At 48.7% G+C, this 18,459-nt stretch overlaps 1 protein-coding gene across 7 annotated transcripts in view; it reads right to left on the reverse strand.

Moving 5' to 3' along the window:
• The window catches only part of WDPCP (WD repeat containing planar cell polarity effector), a 141,253-nt gene that overhangs the window by 69,652 nt on the left and 53,142 nt on the right, over nucleotides 1-18,459 (reverse strand). For all 7 annotated transcript variants that reach the window (XM_064146306.1, XM_064146304.1, XM_064146302.1 and 4 more), the window contains one exon: nucleotides 3,158-3,221. In XM_064146306.1, the coding sequence (XP_064002376.1) occupies nucleotides 3,158-3,221 (64 nt within the window). The remainder of the gene's footprint in view (nucleotides 1-3,157; nucleotides 3,222-18,459) is intronic.

The raw sequence follows: 18,459 nt of genomic DNA on the forward strand, positions 1-18,459 counted from the left end.
AGCTTTCTCTTCTCCAGGCTGAACACCTTCAGCTCTCTTAGCCTGTCCCTGTAGCAGAGCTGCTCCAACTCCCTGATCATGTTCATGTCCCTCTTCTGGACCTACTCCATCAGGTCCATGTCCTTCCTATGTTGAGTGCTGCAGACACAGGACACTTGCTTAAAAGTCTCAGGAGATGACTTTCCAATGTTGAGATCCTCCTCAGCCTCCTTTACCTATATTCCTCTCTAGCATTTCTTTTTTTTATTGTTGTTCCTTCTCTGTTCCCCTTTACTAAACAAAGCTTTTCTTTCTGACTTTATGTCATCAGATCTCTTTCCTCAGTCTCCTATTTCTTCCTGAAATCCCATTAAATCGACTGGGAATAAGGTGGGGCAACACTTTGAGCCAGCTGAGCTTTTATCACTGGATTTGGTTGCTCTGTGAAACAACAGTCTACAACTGCCTGAAGGGAAGTTGTAGCCACGTGGGGTTGGTCTATGCTCCCAGGCAACCATCAACAGATGAGGGGACACAGTCTCAAGTTGTGCAAGGGGAAGTATAGGCTGGATGTTAGGAGGAAGTTGTTCACAGAGAGAGTGATTGGCATTGGAATGGGCTGCCCAGGGAGGTGGTGGAGTCACTGTCCCTGGAGGTGTTCAAGAAAAGCCTGGATGAGGCTGTAAAGTTTGTTCACTAGCAGCTGGCTTAGGAGACAAGGCAACAAAAGGACATTTGCCCAGAGGAAAGAGTGAGGTCATAGAATTGTTAGGGCTGGTAAAGCCCTCTCAGATCAACCAGTCCAACCATCAACCCACCACCACTAAACCCTGTTCTCAAGTGCCATGGTCACACGGTTCTGGAACACCTCCAGGCATGGGGACTCCACCACCTCCCTGGGTAGCCTCTGCCAGTGCCTGACCATTTTTGCAGCAAATAAATAGTTCCTAATCTCCCACTTAAACCTCCCCTGGCACAAATTCAGGCCATTTCTTCTCATCCCATCACTTGTTCCTAGGGAGCAGAGCCCAACTCCCACCTGGCTCCAGCCTCCTCTCAGGGAGCTGTAGAGAACCTCCTCTTCTCCACACTAAACACCCCCAGCTCCTTCAGCCATTCCTCCCCAGCCCTCTTCTCCAGACCCTTCCCCAGCTTCCTTGCACTTCTCTAGACCTTCACCAGCCCCTCAATGTCCTTCTTGGAGTGAGGGCCCCAAAACTGAACCCAGCACTCCAGGTGTGGCCGCAGCAGAGGATTTGGAGAGGCAGGTGTGTGTGTGCTGTTTGTTGCAGCAGTTAGGGAAAGCCATGTGGAATCTCAAAGGTAATGCAGGCAGCACGAGGGCAACACAGAACTGGTTTTGATCCCACAGTATTGAAAGCCAGGAGGAGCTATGTGAAAGTATCTCTTTACATTTAAAAGCATTGGTGAGGTGGGAAACAGAGAGTAGGTGTTAAGAGAGGAAAGGGAAAACAAAGAAGAGCAGGAAAGGGCAGAGCTAATTTTTCTGTGAACACTGAAACTGCTCTTGAAGGAAGCTGGAGAATCTTTGTGGAGAAGAGGACACGTACACAGCACATGTAGGGTTAGGTACTGACAGTCCCTCCCTCCTGTCAGCAGCTTTGCATCCATCTCTAGGCCAAACAGTGGTGCTCTCTGCCCTGGCACAGAGGTGCTTCCTCAGTCCTGCTGTCAGGAAGGAAAACCGATCAGGTAGGAAATACTCTCAGCCACAGCAGAGAGGGTGCCTGTGATGCCAGGCCAAAGGCTGGGCCATTCATTCTGCCAGAAAGGCTGAAATGACTCAGGGAGAACTTCCCATCTGCAGGAGATCCCCTGGCAGAGAGCCACCCTGCCGCAGCCACCTCACAGCCCTAACCTCCCACGTGGCTGCAGCATCCCTGAGCTGCAACGTTTGTGTTGCGGCAGCCACGCTCAAGGGAGAAGAGAAGAGGGAAAAGATGAGCTAAAAGGGGGCAGGACTGAGAAGAGTAAACATAAAAAAAAACCCGAATGTAATGAAATTCCCTAAAAGTCTGACATTTCCATCACATTCCTTTGATGCCCCCTTGGAAAAGTTTATCGCCGCGTTCACATCTTTCTAATGAGATGGAACAAGGCAGATGATTAGAGCCACGGAAAGAAAAAAAAGAACCATCAAAAGGTTCACACACAACTTTTTTTTTTTTTTTTCCCCCCTATATAATTAAAAGGGAATTTTCATAACCCATAAAAGCAGGATTTTAATTGTGTCATTTAACATACGATTTAAATATCAAGATGGAACTAGCAGGGCAAGTGACTTAATGGGCTAAATGATATTAACGTCTAGTGTCAAAGCTTAATTTAAACAACAGAATGTCTTCATTATGCAAAAGAGCCAAGCCAAAGAATCCTTCAAAGGGCCTCTTTTATTTTTTTTTTTTTTATCCCCCTCAACCAGCCCTTTCCTATTGTTTCTTTGAAAACAATGAAATCAGCTGTGGAGCAGCAACATGCTGAGAGAGAGGAGGGAAGCAGGATCGCCTTTGTCCATCTGACCTCGCTGCGACATTGTGGTGCAAGATCTCATAAAACAAGAGTCTCCCGCTGAGCTCTCACAGAGGCACCTTTTAAGAGCTGGTTAATTTTACTTTTGTGGCTAATTAAATGGGAGGGGGCAGAGAGCGCAGGGAATGTAAAAGCCCTGGTGTTGCTGCTGCCCAGCTTTGTTGGTTTCAAAAGTACCTGCAGAAGCGTTCATAATTTGTCACTTTGCAGAGAGCCCCAAGAGACAAACCGGGAGCATTCAGGAGCCCCAGGACGTGGCCAGCTCTTGTGTCCAGCACTCAGCAGTTGCACTTCTTAAAGGAAGGGATTAGAAACGTATAAGCTTATTAAGGGTGAAAGATGACATTCACTCACGTCAGGCCAGGGGAGGAAGGGGAAAGTTCAAAAACTCATACATTAATTCCTGGAAAATAAAGAGCAGCCTTTAGGCCATGACTCTAAAGACACACAGTTCCTGTGGAGGAGTTTCAGGATGGCAAAGGGCAAAGCAGGTAGAAGAGTTCTGCCTGCAGCATGTGGCTGAGGCTGCAAAAGACAGGGATCCTTTCTCATGTGCACAAAAGCTGGCAGTCAATGTGCTGGCAGCCAATGTTCTGGCAGCAGCCTCTGTCTCCAAGCAAGGACTCACCATGAACAGGTCCCGAGCACCTATGTCCACAGCCAGGAGAAAGGCTTTCTCAAACCTCTGGTACCTGCAAGAAACAGGAAACATGTCACCTGCTAAGCACAGCCTGGCAGCTACACCAGATGTTGTCAGTGAGCAGATGAAGCCCTTCAGCTCTCATCCAAAGGAATGTCAAAGTTTTACAAGGGAAGCATTCACTTTACAGGGTGGCTTTACAGGAGAGGCTTCTCAAACACAGACTGCAAGGCTGTGAGGTAGAACAGTGATGACCTTAACTTCATCATTTCAAACCTTCAGCAAGTGTCATGTTCAGTGCTGAGTGTCATCTGATCTAGCTGCACCTGGAAGGAGCTGAAGTGAAAGACACCAGGCACAAGAGAGATGAGAGCTAGCCTCAAGAAATCGTTGGTAGGACCCTCAAAATCCCCTACAGAAAAGACTAATCCCAAATCTCAGCAGACTTCAGAGATCCTTGTAGAATTCTGCGTTGAGTTTTGTCCTCACAGAGCCCTCAATGCATCTCTCTGAAAGTGACAGCCCAGTTGAGTCATGCTAAACACCCTCAAAGCCCCAGCAGACACAGGTTGCCACTGCATTGCCTGCTCACTACCTCAGCCCAGCAGCACCACAGGCTCAGGAGAGTTTGCTGAGTTTTCTGGAGACCTGAGAATCACAGAATGGTTTGGGTTGGAAGAGTCCTTCAAGCTCATCCAGCCCAACCAGTCTCTAACTCTGCCAAGGCTGGGGCTAAGCCATGAGCCTCAGCACCACAGCTCTGCCTTTGTCAAACACCTGCAGGCATTGGGCATTCGACCACTTCCCTGGACAGCCTCTGCCAGGCTTTGGGAACCCTTTCAGGAAAGAAGTTTCTGATTCTGTGGTGAAGAATCAATGAGGTAGAAAATGGTCAATGAGGTAAGACAAGGGGGAAAAGAGCAACATTCCTAAGAAAAAACTTCTAAGTGTGCTCTAGAAGATGTCACCTAGAATATAGAATCACAGGACCTATTGGAGTGGAAGGGACATTCTCTTCTACTGCACATTTTAAGCTGTTTAAAGACACCTACAAAAATAGATTTGATTATCTTTAGATGGGTAAAGCAACAAAATGAGGGGAGACCATCTGGCTCACTCCAACTGCCTGAAAGGAGGCTGGAGCCAGGTGGGAGCTGGTCTCTTCTGTAATGAACAAGTGAGAGGAGAGGAAATGGCCTTGAGTTGCACCAGGGGAGGTTTAGGTCAGAGATTAGAAGAAACTTTTTAAGTGAAAGGGTTCTCAAAGCCTGGCACATGTTGACCAGTGAGGTGTTTGAAAGAGGCACAGCTGTGGTGCTGAGGGCCATGGTTAGACAGCTCTGTACCTTGAGAGCATCTTAGGAAGCAGTGGTCAGTGCTGTAGCCCTTCCTCAGGCCAGTGTGAACAAGAAGAACCATGGGAATCCTCCTTGCCCATGGTGGGTGAAAAGAATCCCAAAACTCAGCTGGGATTCCTGTTTCTGACCCCAGCCTGAGTGTTTTCTGCATCTCTATTGCTGCAACTGTGCTGCTCTCTTCTGCCTTCAGCAGACTGTGAGACAGAGCTGTGGAGGACTTTCCTTCAAGCAGTCACATTGGTGACAGGAAGGCAGCACAGCTCAGCTGCAGCAGAGAAAGAAATGCACTCTCCAGGTGAGGTTACTAAGAGCTGGAGCAGGGAGTCCTTTCCCCCCACAGCTCTTCTCCCTGCTGTTTCTCCCAAGCACTCATTTGCAGCCCTCCCCGCAGAAGCTGTTTACGGAGGTTAACCTCTTGGTCGCTGGGGAGCAGGCAGAGCACCACTGCTTTGTCATGGACAGCTGGCTGAAGCTTTCCAACCGGCTTCCCATCCAAGATTTTCCACCAAAATACCTGGGGCTGTAATGCTGTTTCTGGAGCAGTGCTTTCATTGAGACCAGTAAGTAGATGCTAAACCAGGTCCCTCTCCAATAGCTATCACAGATCTCTTCTTCTGGCACACTCTTTTCCTTAATTCTGCATTAAAAACACATTCTTAGCACATTAAGAGGAGAAGCTGGAAACCAGACAGCACCCAAAGTCCTGGCTCTACAGACGACCTGAGTGACATTTGCTCTAGACAAGGCATAAATGCCTGTGATGGAACAAGGCAAAGTGACACTTCTGTTTGACTGCACTGCAGAACACAATCCTGGCCTCAAAGCTGCCATTTCTTTGCTGTTTCACAAAGACCTCCATTTGATTTTATTCCCTCTCCCCCCACTTCAATCAACTGATGTACTCCAGTCTCATTACAGCCTAAAGTTAGCTCATTATTGTCAGACCTGTACTGAGGGGAAATAAAAGAGAGGGGAGTGTGTGGGTGTGTGTGAAAAAGGACTCTCCAAGAAATGCTCTTCACATACCAAGAGAGCTGGAAATAACCATCAGAGATAGGTCACAAAGGATGGCAGGTAGGATACCTGTAAAACAAGGTGGAAGAGTGACAAGTTTGCATGACTTAGGCAAACAGCAAATTAAGAAGGCCCAGGTTTGCTTAAAGCAGCTTTGCTGGAAGACTTCTTGAGTAATTTTGAGTCTCTTTGCTGTGGAAGTTGTGTTGCTTTGGTTCTACAAGAACAATTAGAGAGAGCTCTGTGCAGCATGAGGCCAGCCTCAAGCTAATAATGTGTTTTAGAAGCATATTTTGTGGTGGGAAGACTTCCTGCTACCGCTGGTAGACTTTACTCACGGCTCATCAGCTACACACAATCCAAACACCACCACCACAACCCCAAAAACTCGAAGCCAACCCCCCTGCCTTCTGCTTTGCAACCATTACTTTCTAAAATGGTATCTAGGGAGGCACTGCTCTTGAAGGTCTTCCCCTGCCTCCTTCACTCTGTTACTCATCACTTGCTTCACACTAACTCCAGCAATCCAGCCATAATGTGGCTCTTGGAAAAGAGAGATAAGGAAATCTGCCTGCAAACCATGAAGTTCAGCCACTTGCTTGGTCCAAGTGACAGCCAACAAAAATATGACCTTCAAGAGGAAAAGTCCCAAACTGAAATTAACTTGAAAGGACAGAGAGGACAAATAATTTCCCTACGAGCTCTTTAGCACCATTAAGACCAAGTTCAGGTTTTCCTATGACAAAAGAATCCTGTTCCTGCATGGAGCTGCTCTAGGGATCCTACAAGCATTGCAGGAGGTGGTTCTTGGCACTTCTGCTGTATAGACAAGGAAACAAAGGGGAAATGTCAGCGACATGACAAAGGTCATGCAGGGCAAAACTGGGCAAGGCAGAGAAGAATCCAGCCTTGCTTTCTGTGGTGGAGAGGCTGCTGCCTGCTTCCCTTTTGAGGATGTGACAAGATGCCAGGAAAACATTTCAACAAAAATGAAGACGTTAGCTGTTGACTTCAGAGAGGCTGCTCTGAATGTTGGGGCAAGCTCTGGGCTCCCCACTTCAAGAGGGACAGGGAACTACTAAGAGATTCCAACAGAGAGTTACAAAGATGATCAGGGGACTGGAATATCTCTGCTGTGAAGAAAGGCTGAGAGCCCTGGGGCTGTTTAGTCTCGAGAGAAGGCTGAGAGGGGACCTGATCAATGTCTATCAATACCTGAGGGGTGGGGGTCAGGATGAAGATGCCAGGCTCTGTTTGGTGGTGCCCAGTGACAGGACAAAGTACAACAGGTCCAAGCTGGAATCCAGGAGGTTCCACCTCAAGATGGGGAGAAAGTTCTTTGTTGTGAAGGTGCTGGAGGCCTGGAGCAGGCTGCCCAGAGAGGTTGTGGAGTCTCCTTCTCTGGAGCCTTTCCAACCCCACCTGGAGGTGTTCCTGTGTGATCTGCCCTGAGTGACCCTGCTCTGGCATGATCTCTGGAGATCTCTTCCAATCCCTCACGTTCTGCGATTCTAATCTTTCCACTGGCATAAATAAAAGGACTCAATTGCCCAGGGCTTGCTCCTGTTGGATGTTCAGAACTAAGGTGATTTTAAGTACTGTGCCTGGGCTGCAGCCTGCAGAGAAGGAAAGGACAAGAAGTGCCTTCTGTTTCCAGGAGAGCTTCTGTGAATCTACCAAAGGGACGAATCATGTCACCTGTATTCCACAGCACCTCAACTGCGTGGAGCCACCTAAAGCCAGGCAGACATTTCTCAGGCCAAAGATGGTCAGCTGGAAAACCTTTGCAATATTTGCCCAGCACATTTACAAAGCCTCATAAGGAGGCTGGGAACCAGAAAAAAATAATCATGTGGAGGGAGGAGGAGGGAAGGGAAGGAGCTCATGCAAGCAGGAGAGAAATGCGGAACAGAAAAGATGGGAACATTTCTTTAGGGACTAGTTACAACCAACAAGCCTTCTTAGACATGCCCATCGACCATGTAAGCATATTCCTTGTGCTGGGCTGATAAAAGAGGGCTGCAGCAGCTTCTTTCCCCCTCCCCCTCTCCCCCACCTTTCCCTTCTCTTCACTAAGGGCACATAACATTTAGAGAATAATCTGCGGGGGAAGAGCTGTGGCACAAATAATATTTCTAAGGCAATCTTTTTTTAATGAAAGACATTTCAGAGTCCTCCTCATCTCCCAGTCCAATCAAGGGTGATATGCATTCAAAAAAAAAAAAAAAAAGAAATAGTTGAATGTGAAATATGCACTGAACAAACAGAACTGGGGGGGGGAAGGAGAATGAATATTGAAAGAATTTACATGTAATCAAACCAGAGCGAAATGAAGTTTTAATTGTTCAGTATCCTGTGATGCATATGCAGATGTTTAAAGTATTCAGAATATCAGTCAAGTGTTTACTTACAGCAAGCAATTGTATTTAAGCATACAAAACAGTTGATGGAAGAAAAAAAAAAAGTAAATGCTCAATCAAGCTCCAGCTCCTCGACGTTTTACTGCAGGGGTTTTTACAGGATCCCTTTTAATTCAGTTATTTCATTTAATATTTCAATTTCATAGCTCATTCTTTCAGCCAATTTCTAGGCAGCTTGCCCATTTCTTAAACACAATAATAATCATTACTCATAAAAGAAGCTGTTCCCCACAAGTTCTCCTATCAGCAATTTTTTGTTGTTGTTGTTTTGGGGAAGAGAAATGGTGAATTTTTTTTTCATGCCTTTTATTCTCTTTCTTCCCCCCCTCCCTCCAAAAAATGTTGCTATTATCTGAAATATTTTCCTTTTAAATTAGGCAATATTAAAATAAAGAAGGACGTCTGTAAATTGACTCTGCACTCTGCTTCAGTGGAATTCTGAGCCAGAATAATTAGAGATTACAGAATCACACAATCATAGGATATATCTGGTTGGAGTCCTCCAAGCTCATTCAGTCCAGCCCTCTACCCAGCACTGCAGGCTCAGCACTAAACTGTGTCCCTCAGCATCAGCTCCACAGGCTGCTGGAACACTCCCAGGGATGGGGACTCCAGCAACTGCCCTGGGCAGACCATTCCAAGGTTTGAGAACCCTTCCAGGGCAGAAATATTTCCTAGCATCCAGACTGAGCCTCCCCTGGGGCAGGTTGGAACCATTTCCTCTGCTCCTGTCCCTTGGCACTAAGGAGCAGAGGCTGCCCCCTCCTCGCTCCAACCTCCCTGCAGGCATGATCAGGTGAGAGGATGTAAAAAACATGTGGCTGGGTTGCTAAGTGGTCGACTGAACTGTGGCCAGGTTGGTTTCCAACCAGCTGTTGAAGGCAGCAGCACTGGATTAGGCATGCAGCTGGATTGCAGAAGACAGCCCCAGAGCACATTAAAAAAACCCTTTGATCCAGGGCTTGAGCTCTTGTGTATCTCACATGAAATATATTGATGTGTAATGAAGTCAGGTGCAGATAGTGCAACCCCAGTGCACCCTTCAAATGACAGCCCTGAAATTCTATTTACCTGCAAGGACAGATTTGAAAGTAAACATTCAGGAGGTAACCTTTCCTATAATAAAAGGCAACATTGGTCAAAGACTCATCCTGCATTTTAGAGCAAATGCTGAAATCCTGGCATTTTACTTAGAGTTCCTGCAGAGGAATAAATGTGTGAAGATCAGGGGGCTGGAGCAGCTCTGCTACAGACTGAGGGACCTGGGGGGGTTCAGGATGGAGAGAAGGAGGCTCCAGGCAGACATAGAAGCAGCCTGCCAGGACCTGAAGGGGCTACAAGAAGGCTGCAGAGGGACTGCTGCCAAAGGCCTGCAGAGACAGGACGAGGGCAATGGCTGCAAACTAGAGCAGAGCAGATGGAGATTGGCTGTGAGGAACAAGTTCTGCAGCAGGAGGCTGCTGGAGCACTGCAACAGGTTGCCCAGGGAGGTGGTTGGGGCCCATGCCTGAAGATATTCAAGGTGAGGCTAGACAAGGCTCTGAGCAACCTGCTCTAGTCCCTGCTGAGTGCAGGGGTTTTGGACTGGCTGATATTTGGAGGTCCCTTCCATTCCTTTCTGAGATTCTATGATCTTATATTTCATTAAAAAAAACCAAAGCCAAACCAAACCACATTAAACAGAAGTTAGCCAAAAGCTGATCCCTAATGAGCTCAGCACGAGATTTTATCTTAAAGAAGACAGTTGCAGAGAAACTCAGGCCACTAAATGCAGCCTGGAGACCCTAAAGAACTTCTTTTTCCTTCTCTCTTCAAGCTTCTTCTCACTGGGACTCTGGTTCTGATGAAGAGAAAGTGCCAAAGGCGGCTGGAGGAACAGCCAGCGGCTCCACCTGCATGGGAGTCGAGGGCAGCAGCTTCTAAATTGTATTTCAGATGCAGAAGCTCCAAAGGGCTACCAGGTATAATCCATACAGCCCTTCAAGCCCCAATTTAGCAAAGCATTAAGGTCTGGCTTTATGACCTATAATTTTGTATGGGCATGTTAAGCGAAGTGCCAGGCTCGGGGCCCGAGTGACTCGTTTGCAAAGAGATCCCCTATGAGCCTTCCAAAGGTCACACACCAAGAGGTCTCAAGGAAAAGCTGGTGTGAAGAACCATGAGAAACCTTGAGATGGGCATAAGTACCCCAAGCCACTCCAAAGTTCTGTTACTTGGAGCATCCTGTCAGATTCCACCTAGAGTGGAATAGTTCACCTACAGCTCTATAGATCCTTGGGTGCTGAGCTGGATGCCCTTCACATCAAAGGGTACCCTCTGGTATGAAACAAGAAAACAAACAAAGAGGATGAATTAAAAAATAGGAGTAAAGAAGAAGCTAATAAGGGGAGCCAGACAGTATGGCTCCCTGGCCAGAGAAAGCCCTTGAGGGCTGTAACTGGCTGTGAATCCTGAGGATATTCCCAACCTGGCAAAGAAAAGAAATTTACCTACATAGTTCCAATCTTCTAGGGTGAAATTTTGCTCTAGGAAACCCAAATGTAATCTTGTGTGAAGTAGCTGAGGGGAGTCCCTGCTAAACTGACACTTTTCTTCTCAGGACAGCCTTCCTCTGATCAGAGAAAAGTGTCCAGGCATCTACAGGCAGGTTTGCAAGGGAAACAAGGGAATTCGGACTGAAGGTTAGGAAGAAGGCATCGTTTGCACTAGATAAACACCTAGTGGGTAGCAAACAGTCTAGAGGGATGAAGCAAGCAGTGGGTTTAGCTCTGCAGAGAGCTGGGGCACTCCTGTCTTGAGCTTTGCTCAAATCAGCTCCAAGCCAGCACCAGTTCAAGCCCAGAGAAGTGTCTCCCAGCAGCACCAGGCAAGGCAGCAATTTGAAGGCCCTGCCTCTGTGAACAGCCCTGTGCCACATGTCCCACATGGCACTGTGGTCTTGTGCAAGGGGGCCATGGCAGCTGGGAGCAGCAGCAGCTTGCTCCTGCTGTGCAGCTTCACTCCTCTATGCTGGAGATTTTCAGTGGCAGGAGCTACAAAAGTCTGAAGAGCAGCTATGGCATAGACACACAGAACAGCTGAGGCTGAAAAGGGACCTCAGAGATCATCTACTCCAACCCCCTGCCATGCCCAGGGACAGCTCTCAACTAGCCCAGGTTACTCAAGGCCCCATCCAACCAGGCCTTGAACATCTCCAGGCAGGAGGCATCCACAACATCCCTGGGCAACGCATTACAGAGTCTTGCCACCCTCCTAGTGAAGAACATCTTCCTTGGATCCAATCTAAACCTGTTCTTCAATTTAAATCCATTTCCCCTTGGCCTGACAGTGGACACTCTTGTAAGAAGTCCCTCTGCAGCCTTCCTGCAGGATCCTTTCAGGCACTGGCAGGCAGCTCTGAGGTCCCCTTGGAGCCTTCTCTCCAGGCTGTACCATTCAAGTTCCCTCAGCCTGTGCTCACAGCAGAGCTGCTCCAGCCCTTGGAGCATCTTTGTGGCCTCCTCAGGCCTCACTCCAGCAGCTCTGTGTCCTTCTGCTGCTGGGCACAGCAGAGCTGGAGGCAGGATTGGAGGTGAGGGCTGAGCAGAGCAGGGTCCAGGAGCACAATCCCCTCTCTTGCCCTGCTGCCCACACTCCTCTGGCTGCAGCCAGCACACAGCTGCCTGCTGAGCTACATGAGAGCAATGCTGGCTCCTGGGGAGCTGCTCAGCAACCAACATTCCCAAGTCCTTCTCTTCAGGGCTGCTCTCAGCCCACATTGTAACCAGTTTATATTTTTGTGTGGTGTTGGCCTGACCCACGTGTAGGACCTTGCACTATTACTTGTTGAACCTGAGGCAGTTGGCACTGACCCATTTCTCAAGCCTGCTGAGGTCCCCTTGGATGCCATCCCTGCCCTCTAGCGAGTCCAGCACACCACACAGCTGCTGTCATTAGCAAACATGCTGCTAGAAATGATGATGTCAATCGACACCACTACGGTCTATATCTTTAGAACCTAGGTTCAGCCTTTCCTCCTCCTGCCATGTGTGCCCCCTTTGAATTACTCACACTACACCCTTCCTTTTCCTGCCTGGGGAGCACACTTGCCTGCCTAGCAATATCTCCCTACCTTGCAGTCTCAGCAGTTGCCTTTCCTTTGGCTTGCTCCCAGTCGCAGCTGACAGCCACCCGGCAAACAGCCTCCCCTTGCCCCCAAACCTCTCTGTTCCCCCAACCTCTCACTACTCAGTAACTTCTCTACCCCCTATCTTTATCTTTAAAGACAGACACACTCTAGCAGCCTCTCCCAGGTACTCTGTGCCGAAGCAGCTGTTAGGGAGGCACACCGATAAGAGCCAGTGACACCTGTTGTTTCACCTTTAGTTTACTCGGCCCTGTCTGTTAAATCCCAGCCTTTATTGCATTCATTTGCTTCTCCTTTTCTTCTCCTCCAGCTTTATCCCTCTCACTCTGGTGATCATGTAAACTTAACAGTATGTCTTGAAAGCTGGGTTTTGTGGAGCAGACCTATCAGCGTGTCTACACGCTCCAGACAGCTCTATAGGAGAGGCCCAGCGCCACGGCTGCGTTCAGGATGAGTTGCTGCCTCTATCACAAATCCCTGCTGCACACGGGTGAGAGCTCTGCAAACTCAGGCTGCAGGAGATGGAGATTTGGTATTCCAGTGGAGATGAGCAGACCTTTTTCTCCTCCACTTTCCATCAGGTGCAGGGCCAGTCCTCCCCCAAGATGCGAAGGTTTAGTGCTAAGGCTTTCTCAGTGACAACAGAGCAGGTCAGCATTTTCTACAGAGACAAATATCTAACTACAAAGTGATGACACAGGGCCCAGTTCTGAGCCACTTAATGGCAGCCTGGCTAGGGTCAGAAGCAGGGTGGGCAGGAGGGACAGGAGGTGCCCATGCCCCTATGCTCAGCACTGGGGAGGCCACAGCTCGAGTGATGCGTTCAGCTCTGGGCCTCACACTGCAGGAAGGACACTGAGGGGCTGGAGCCTGTCCAGAGCAGGGCAGTGAGGCTGCAGAAGGGCCTGGAGCAGCTGGGCTGTGAGGAGGGGCTGAGGGAGCTGGGGGTGTGCAGGCTGCAGAAGAGGAGGCTGAGGGCAGAGCTCACTGCTCTCTACAGCTCGCTGCAGGGAGATTGGAGCAAGGAGGGGGCAGCCTCTGCTCCTTGGTCCTCAGACCTTGGAATGGTCTGTCCAGGGCAGTGCTGGAGTCCCCATCCCTGGGGGTGTTCCAGCAGCCTGTGTAACTGGTGCTGAGGGACACAGTTTAGTGCTGAGCCTGCAGTGCTGGGCAGAGGGTTGGGCTGGATGAGCTTGGAGGGCTTTCTAGCCGGACATTTTCTTGAGTTACAGGTCCACTACAACATCTTTATTTTTCCTATCTGGCCAACATAATTTCTTTCTAATAACAGAACACAGTGGTGATGCTCCTCAGGTTGCCACACACTGCAGCAGACCCAGCCACAGGAGCTTCAGAGGAAGCAAATGGAAACCCAGCAAATGATTCAGGATTTTTGTGCCCAGCATCATGCACAAGGACACTCAAGGCAAGAAGGAGTTTTTGCCCAGCCTGAAGGCGTGTCCAGAGAAGGGCGACGAGGCTGGTGAGTGGCCTTGAGCACAGCCCTACGAGGAGAGGCTGAGGGAGCTGGGATTGGTTAGCCTGGAGAAGAGGAGGCTCAGGGGAGACCTTATTGCTGTCTACAACTACCTGAGGGGTGGTTGTGGCCAGGAGGAGGTTGCTCTCTTCTCTCAGGTGGCCAGCACCAGAACGAGAGGACACAGCCTCAGGCTGTGCCAGGGGAAATTTAGGCTCGAGGTGAGGAGAAAGTTCTTCACTGAGAGAGTCATTGGACACTGGAATGGGCTGCCTGGGGAGGTGGTGGAGTCGCCATCCCTGGAGCTGTTCAAGGCAGGATTGGACGTGGCACTTGGTGCCATGGTCTGGCCTTGAGCTCTGTGGTAAAGGGTTGGATTTGATGATCTATGAGGTCTCTTCCAACCTTGGTGATACTGTGATACTGTGATACCTCCAGCCTCTCAAGGTACCAACAGCCAGGCACCAAGGAAAGGCCATAAATACAGGACAAGGTTACGACGATACTTCCCCAGGCAGGCTCCAACCACTTGCGGTTCAGAGACTTGCTGAGCTAGAGGTGGTTTCTATGTTGATGCTCCTCAGAGAATTTCTCTTCCCTGAACCTTGCCTTTCACCTCCCATCCAACTAGAGTGTTCATAACATCCTGTGTTAAGCAGCCTCACGTTTTAGGAGTTAGGTGAAGAATCTCTGCATTTTGAAAGTGCCATGCATGATGGCACTCCAAAGTTAGACACCAAATTCAGCTGAGCCAGAGCTCACTGTTTTGTTGTCTATTCCTTTGTTAAGAATTCCTGGCATCCAATTTGCTTTTTCTCCTTGTGCTGAGCACCGAATTGACTCAAGGCCAGGCTGGATGCGCCCTTGGTTAACCTGGTCTAGTTGAGAGGCATCTTTGCCTATGGCAGGGAGGTTGGAGTAGATGGACTCTGAGGTCTCTTCCAGTCTGAGCCTTTCCATGATTCTATGATTATTTTCTAGCTCTAGACCAGAATAATGATGAGCTCAGACTCCACCATTTTACACATGAAACTAGGAGTCACTCCTTTGTTTTGAGTGTCCCTTCACTTTGGACAACATGCCACTGAACCCTGTGGAGCTCTTTTGCTCTTCTTCACAGCAGCCTCTACCTTTCCCAGCTTCAGTCCTTTGGTATCATTTGCAGAGGCTGGCACCTCTCCTTGCCAGCCTCTCTGCTCCTTGCCCAGGCTACTCGTGACTGTGGATCTGCTGTACTCATCACTTTGCTTGGTGCCCTCCCCAGACAAATTCCTCCTACTCCTCTTCTTACCTGTTAATGAATGACTCATCTATAAAAGGGGAGCTTCTCTCTTATTCATTGACACTTAGTTTCTTTAAGACATTTTGGTGAGAGACCAAATTTTGATCACTAGCCCCTGAATATCCATTGGTGCCATCAGTGAACGTGGGGGTTTGAGTACAGGGTATTTGTCTGCACCTTCACTATTTCTGGTAGCACAGTTTCTACTGACTCCACTGCTATGAAGGTTGGACATACAGGGGCCAGAGCTCTTCAAGGTCGCTCCAGGCTGTGTTTTGAAATCATAGAATCAACCAGGTTGGAAGAAACCTCAAAAACCATCCAGTCCAACCTATCACCCAGCCCTGTCCAATCAACTAGACATGACAACTGTTTGCCATGTTTCTGTCTTTTGGATGAAAAGGCTACTCCAAAAAGAGCATAGACACTATGGGGTGCACTTCAGCTATTTAATTTCAGCTACTTAGTGCTTGGCTGCCTTTGGAATCATGGATGAATTTCATCTGGTGCTGGCCACTTATTGTGTTGATCAATCCACCTGTCTGTGCTGGGGAGAGGCCAACAGAGAGATGTGAGGATGATTTGGGGACTTCAACATCTCTGCTGTGAGGAAAGGCTGAGAGCCCTGGGGCTGGTTAGTCTGGAGGAGGGTGAGAGTGGAATATGATCAATGTCTAACAATACTTGAGAGGTGGGGGTCAGGATGAAGGTGCCAGGCTCTGTTTGGTGGTGCCCAGTGACAGGACAAGGGAAAACAGGCCCAAGTTGGAACTTAGGACGTTCCACCTCAACATGAGGAGAAACTTCATTGCTGTGAGGGTGCTAGAGCCCTGCAGAGATTGTGGAGTCTCCTTCTTTGGAGCCTTTCCAACCCCCACCTAGATGTGTTCCTGTGTGACTTGCCCTGGGTGACCCTGCTCTGGCAGGTGGCATTGGACTGGGTGATCTCTGGAAGTCCCTTCCAACCCCTACCATTCTGTGATTCTATAGTAGAACCTCTTTCACTGACATTTGTTCTAAATTTGGCTTGGAGCAGCCATTCCTTAGCAGGCTCTTTGGTTCTGAAGAATCATAAAAGGGAGCTGTGCATTTGAAGATGGGCAGCCCAAGGCTGCCTGACTGCTCAGTTAGCTCTTCCTTGAGTGTACTGGATGGAGGTGGGAGAAAAATCAGAAGAATAAAGCTCTTCAGAGAGGAAACCAAACAGTTTTTGCACAAATGGATTACAGACTGCCAAGCCAGGTTCTGTTCTGAGCTGATGAGGTGAACTCCAGACAGGGTATTGTCAGATTTGCCATATACAGAAAAATCAAGTGGATGGGGGAGGAGGGGACCAGGAAGACTCTGAAGATGTATGGACAAAAAGTAGCTTGGCAAAAAGATGATACATGATCAGGTCTGGAAAGACTGTAAGGTAAAAACAAATCCTAAACCCAGGTTTTTGGTCAAGACCTCAGGAAGACATTCGTGAGAGTCACTCCAGAAGGAGATAGCATTAGGGTAGATTTGATGGAGAGGGAGGATCTGATGACTTGCAAAGCAAAGATGAGGCTGACTTCTCAAGAGTGGAGAGGGGTTGTTAAGAACTTACCCTTGAGGGTTTGCCCATCACTATGGCATCTCTTCATTCCCTCTGCACTTGATGTACACCCAAAGCCCCTCAGACTGCAGATCTGCACAGCTGCTACAGCAGGAAAAAGTCACCTTATGAGGGCAAATGATCAGTTACACAACACACAACAATGGTTTTGTGTGGGCACAGCTTCTAAAGGCACCAATATCAAAGTCAAGATTAGCTGGCAAGTGGGAATAGCCTTGGCACAAAAAACATTAGTCCAGTGCCACTCTGCTGTGTTACTGCTCTCCAAGAGCATCCCATGGGTGGGACACAGCAGAGAACTGGAGGACTTATGGCACTCTGGGCCACCAAGCAGCCAGCTCTGACATGGGAGGGGCCACTTTCCCCATGCTCTAATCAATGTCTCCCATCAGGCTCAACAGAAAGTCTGGCCCAAACCTCTGACAGACTCTTTGTGGTCTCTCTTCCTGGGATTTTATTCTCAAGCAATTATATCACCTAATTTGGTTTCCCCCCCCTGCCCCCTCCCCAGGTATTTTGCATCACGTTTCTTACATTGTAATCACCAGTAGAGAATTAAATCCTGGAGCCATGCCTGTGGCATCAAAGCATCTGGCTGAAATGGAGAGCTGTGGTGGAGCAGGTTTAAGACAAAGCAATCAGCTCCAACCTCCAACACAAGACTGAAGCAAAGACATTCTAAACTTTGTCTCTTTAACTGCAAAAATAATCTAGTTCCCTTAAATAGATGCCTTCATTTCTTGTTTCTAAGGCAGGTCAAGAATCACGACTAGGGGAACCTTTTCATGTGCAGTTCCATCACAGCAACTGAAATTGTCATTTATCAGGGCTGTGGTAAAATAGGAAAGCCTTTGGTTTTGATGGTTTTCACAAGATGACAGAAAATGACTCTTCTAAGTCCTCTCCAGAAGGTGCTGCTTTGCTCACAATGCTGTGACTGAACTTGCTCCCATATGGAGATGGATCCTGCCCATGTGGCCACTGCAGAGAACCTGGCTGACATGAGTGGCAGTTTCATCTGAAGGCAGAACCAAATGCCTAATGGGTTACCTGATCAATATAAAAAAGACTCTGAGTCCTGAGCCATGGCATCATTACTGTGTATCCATGTCTGGGGACACACTACAGACCAATATAGTGACAGATCCCACTTCTAGGGAGCTCTATAAAGGGATTATAAAAGCTCTTGGCTCACTCTGCCCTTCAGTTCCAACCAGTTAGCAGCAGGTGGGATTGGGAAGTGTCCTGATGGAGTTGAGTCATCAGTTCAGCTTTGATTTAGGGCACTGTTTAGGATGGAATTCTCACTTTACAGAGTGCAGTGCAGTGATGCAGGAGCTCGCTTCCCTAGGGGCAGTTAGCCCTGCAGAAGGCAGGCATCTACAGGGCCAAAGAGCTTTAGTGGAGTGTGTCAAAGTCTGCCCTGGACTGGAGTGAGAACTGCCTGTGTCAAGCATCATGTCAGGGAGTGGAGCACTGCACTGCAGTGGGGCCTAGAAGTCAGTCCTGTCTGGAAGCAGGTCTCCCCTAATGCTAATGATCCCCTGTCTTCCCAGCTCCTTGGTGAGTGTTTGTGCCCAAAGGAGCTCTGGCAGGCCCTGTGTGTGAAGTCACAGAACCATGGAACTATCAGGACTGGAAGGGACCTCGAGGACCGTCTAGCTCCAACTCTCCTGCCATGGGCAGGGACACCTCACACTACATCAGGATGCTCAGAGCCACACCCAGCCTGGACTTAAAAACACCCAGGGATGAGGCTCCCACCACCTCCCTGGGCAACCTGTGCCAGTCTCTCACCACCCTCATGGTCAAGAACTTTTTCCTATTGTCTAATCTGAATCTGTCCTCCTCCAGCTTGGATCCATTCCCCCTAGTCCTATCACTACCTGACAGACACTGGAAGGCCACAATAAGATCTGCTGGGAGCCTTCTCCTCTCTAGACTGAACAGCTCCAACTCTCTCAGCCTGTCTTTACACAGAGAGGTGCTCCAGCCCTCTGATCATCCTTGTGG

This window comes from Pogoniulus pusillus, chromosome 7 (genome assembly GCF_015220805.1).
Source record: "Pogoniulus pusillus isolate bPogPus1 chromosome 7, bPogPus1.pri, whole genome shotgun sequence".
Classification (NCBI taxonomy): Eukaryota; Metazoa; Chordata; class Aves; order Piciformes; family Lybiidae; genus Pogoniulus; species Pogoniulus pusillus.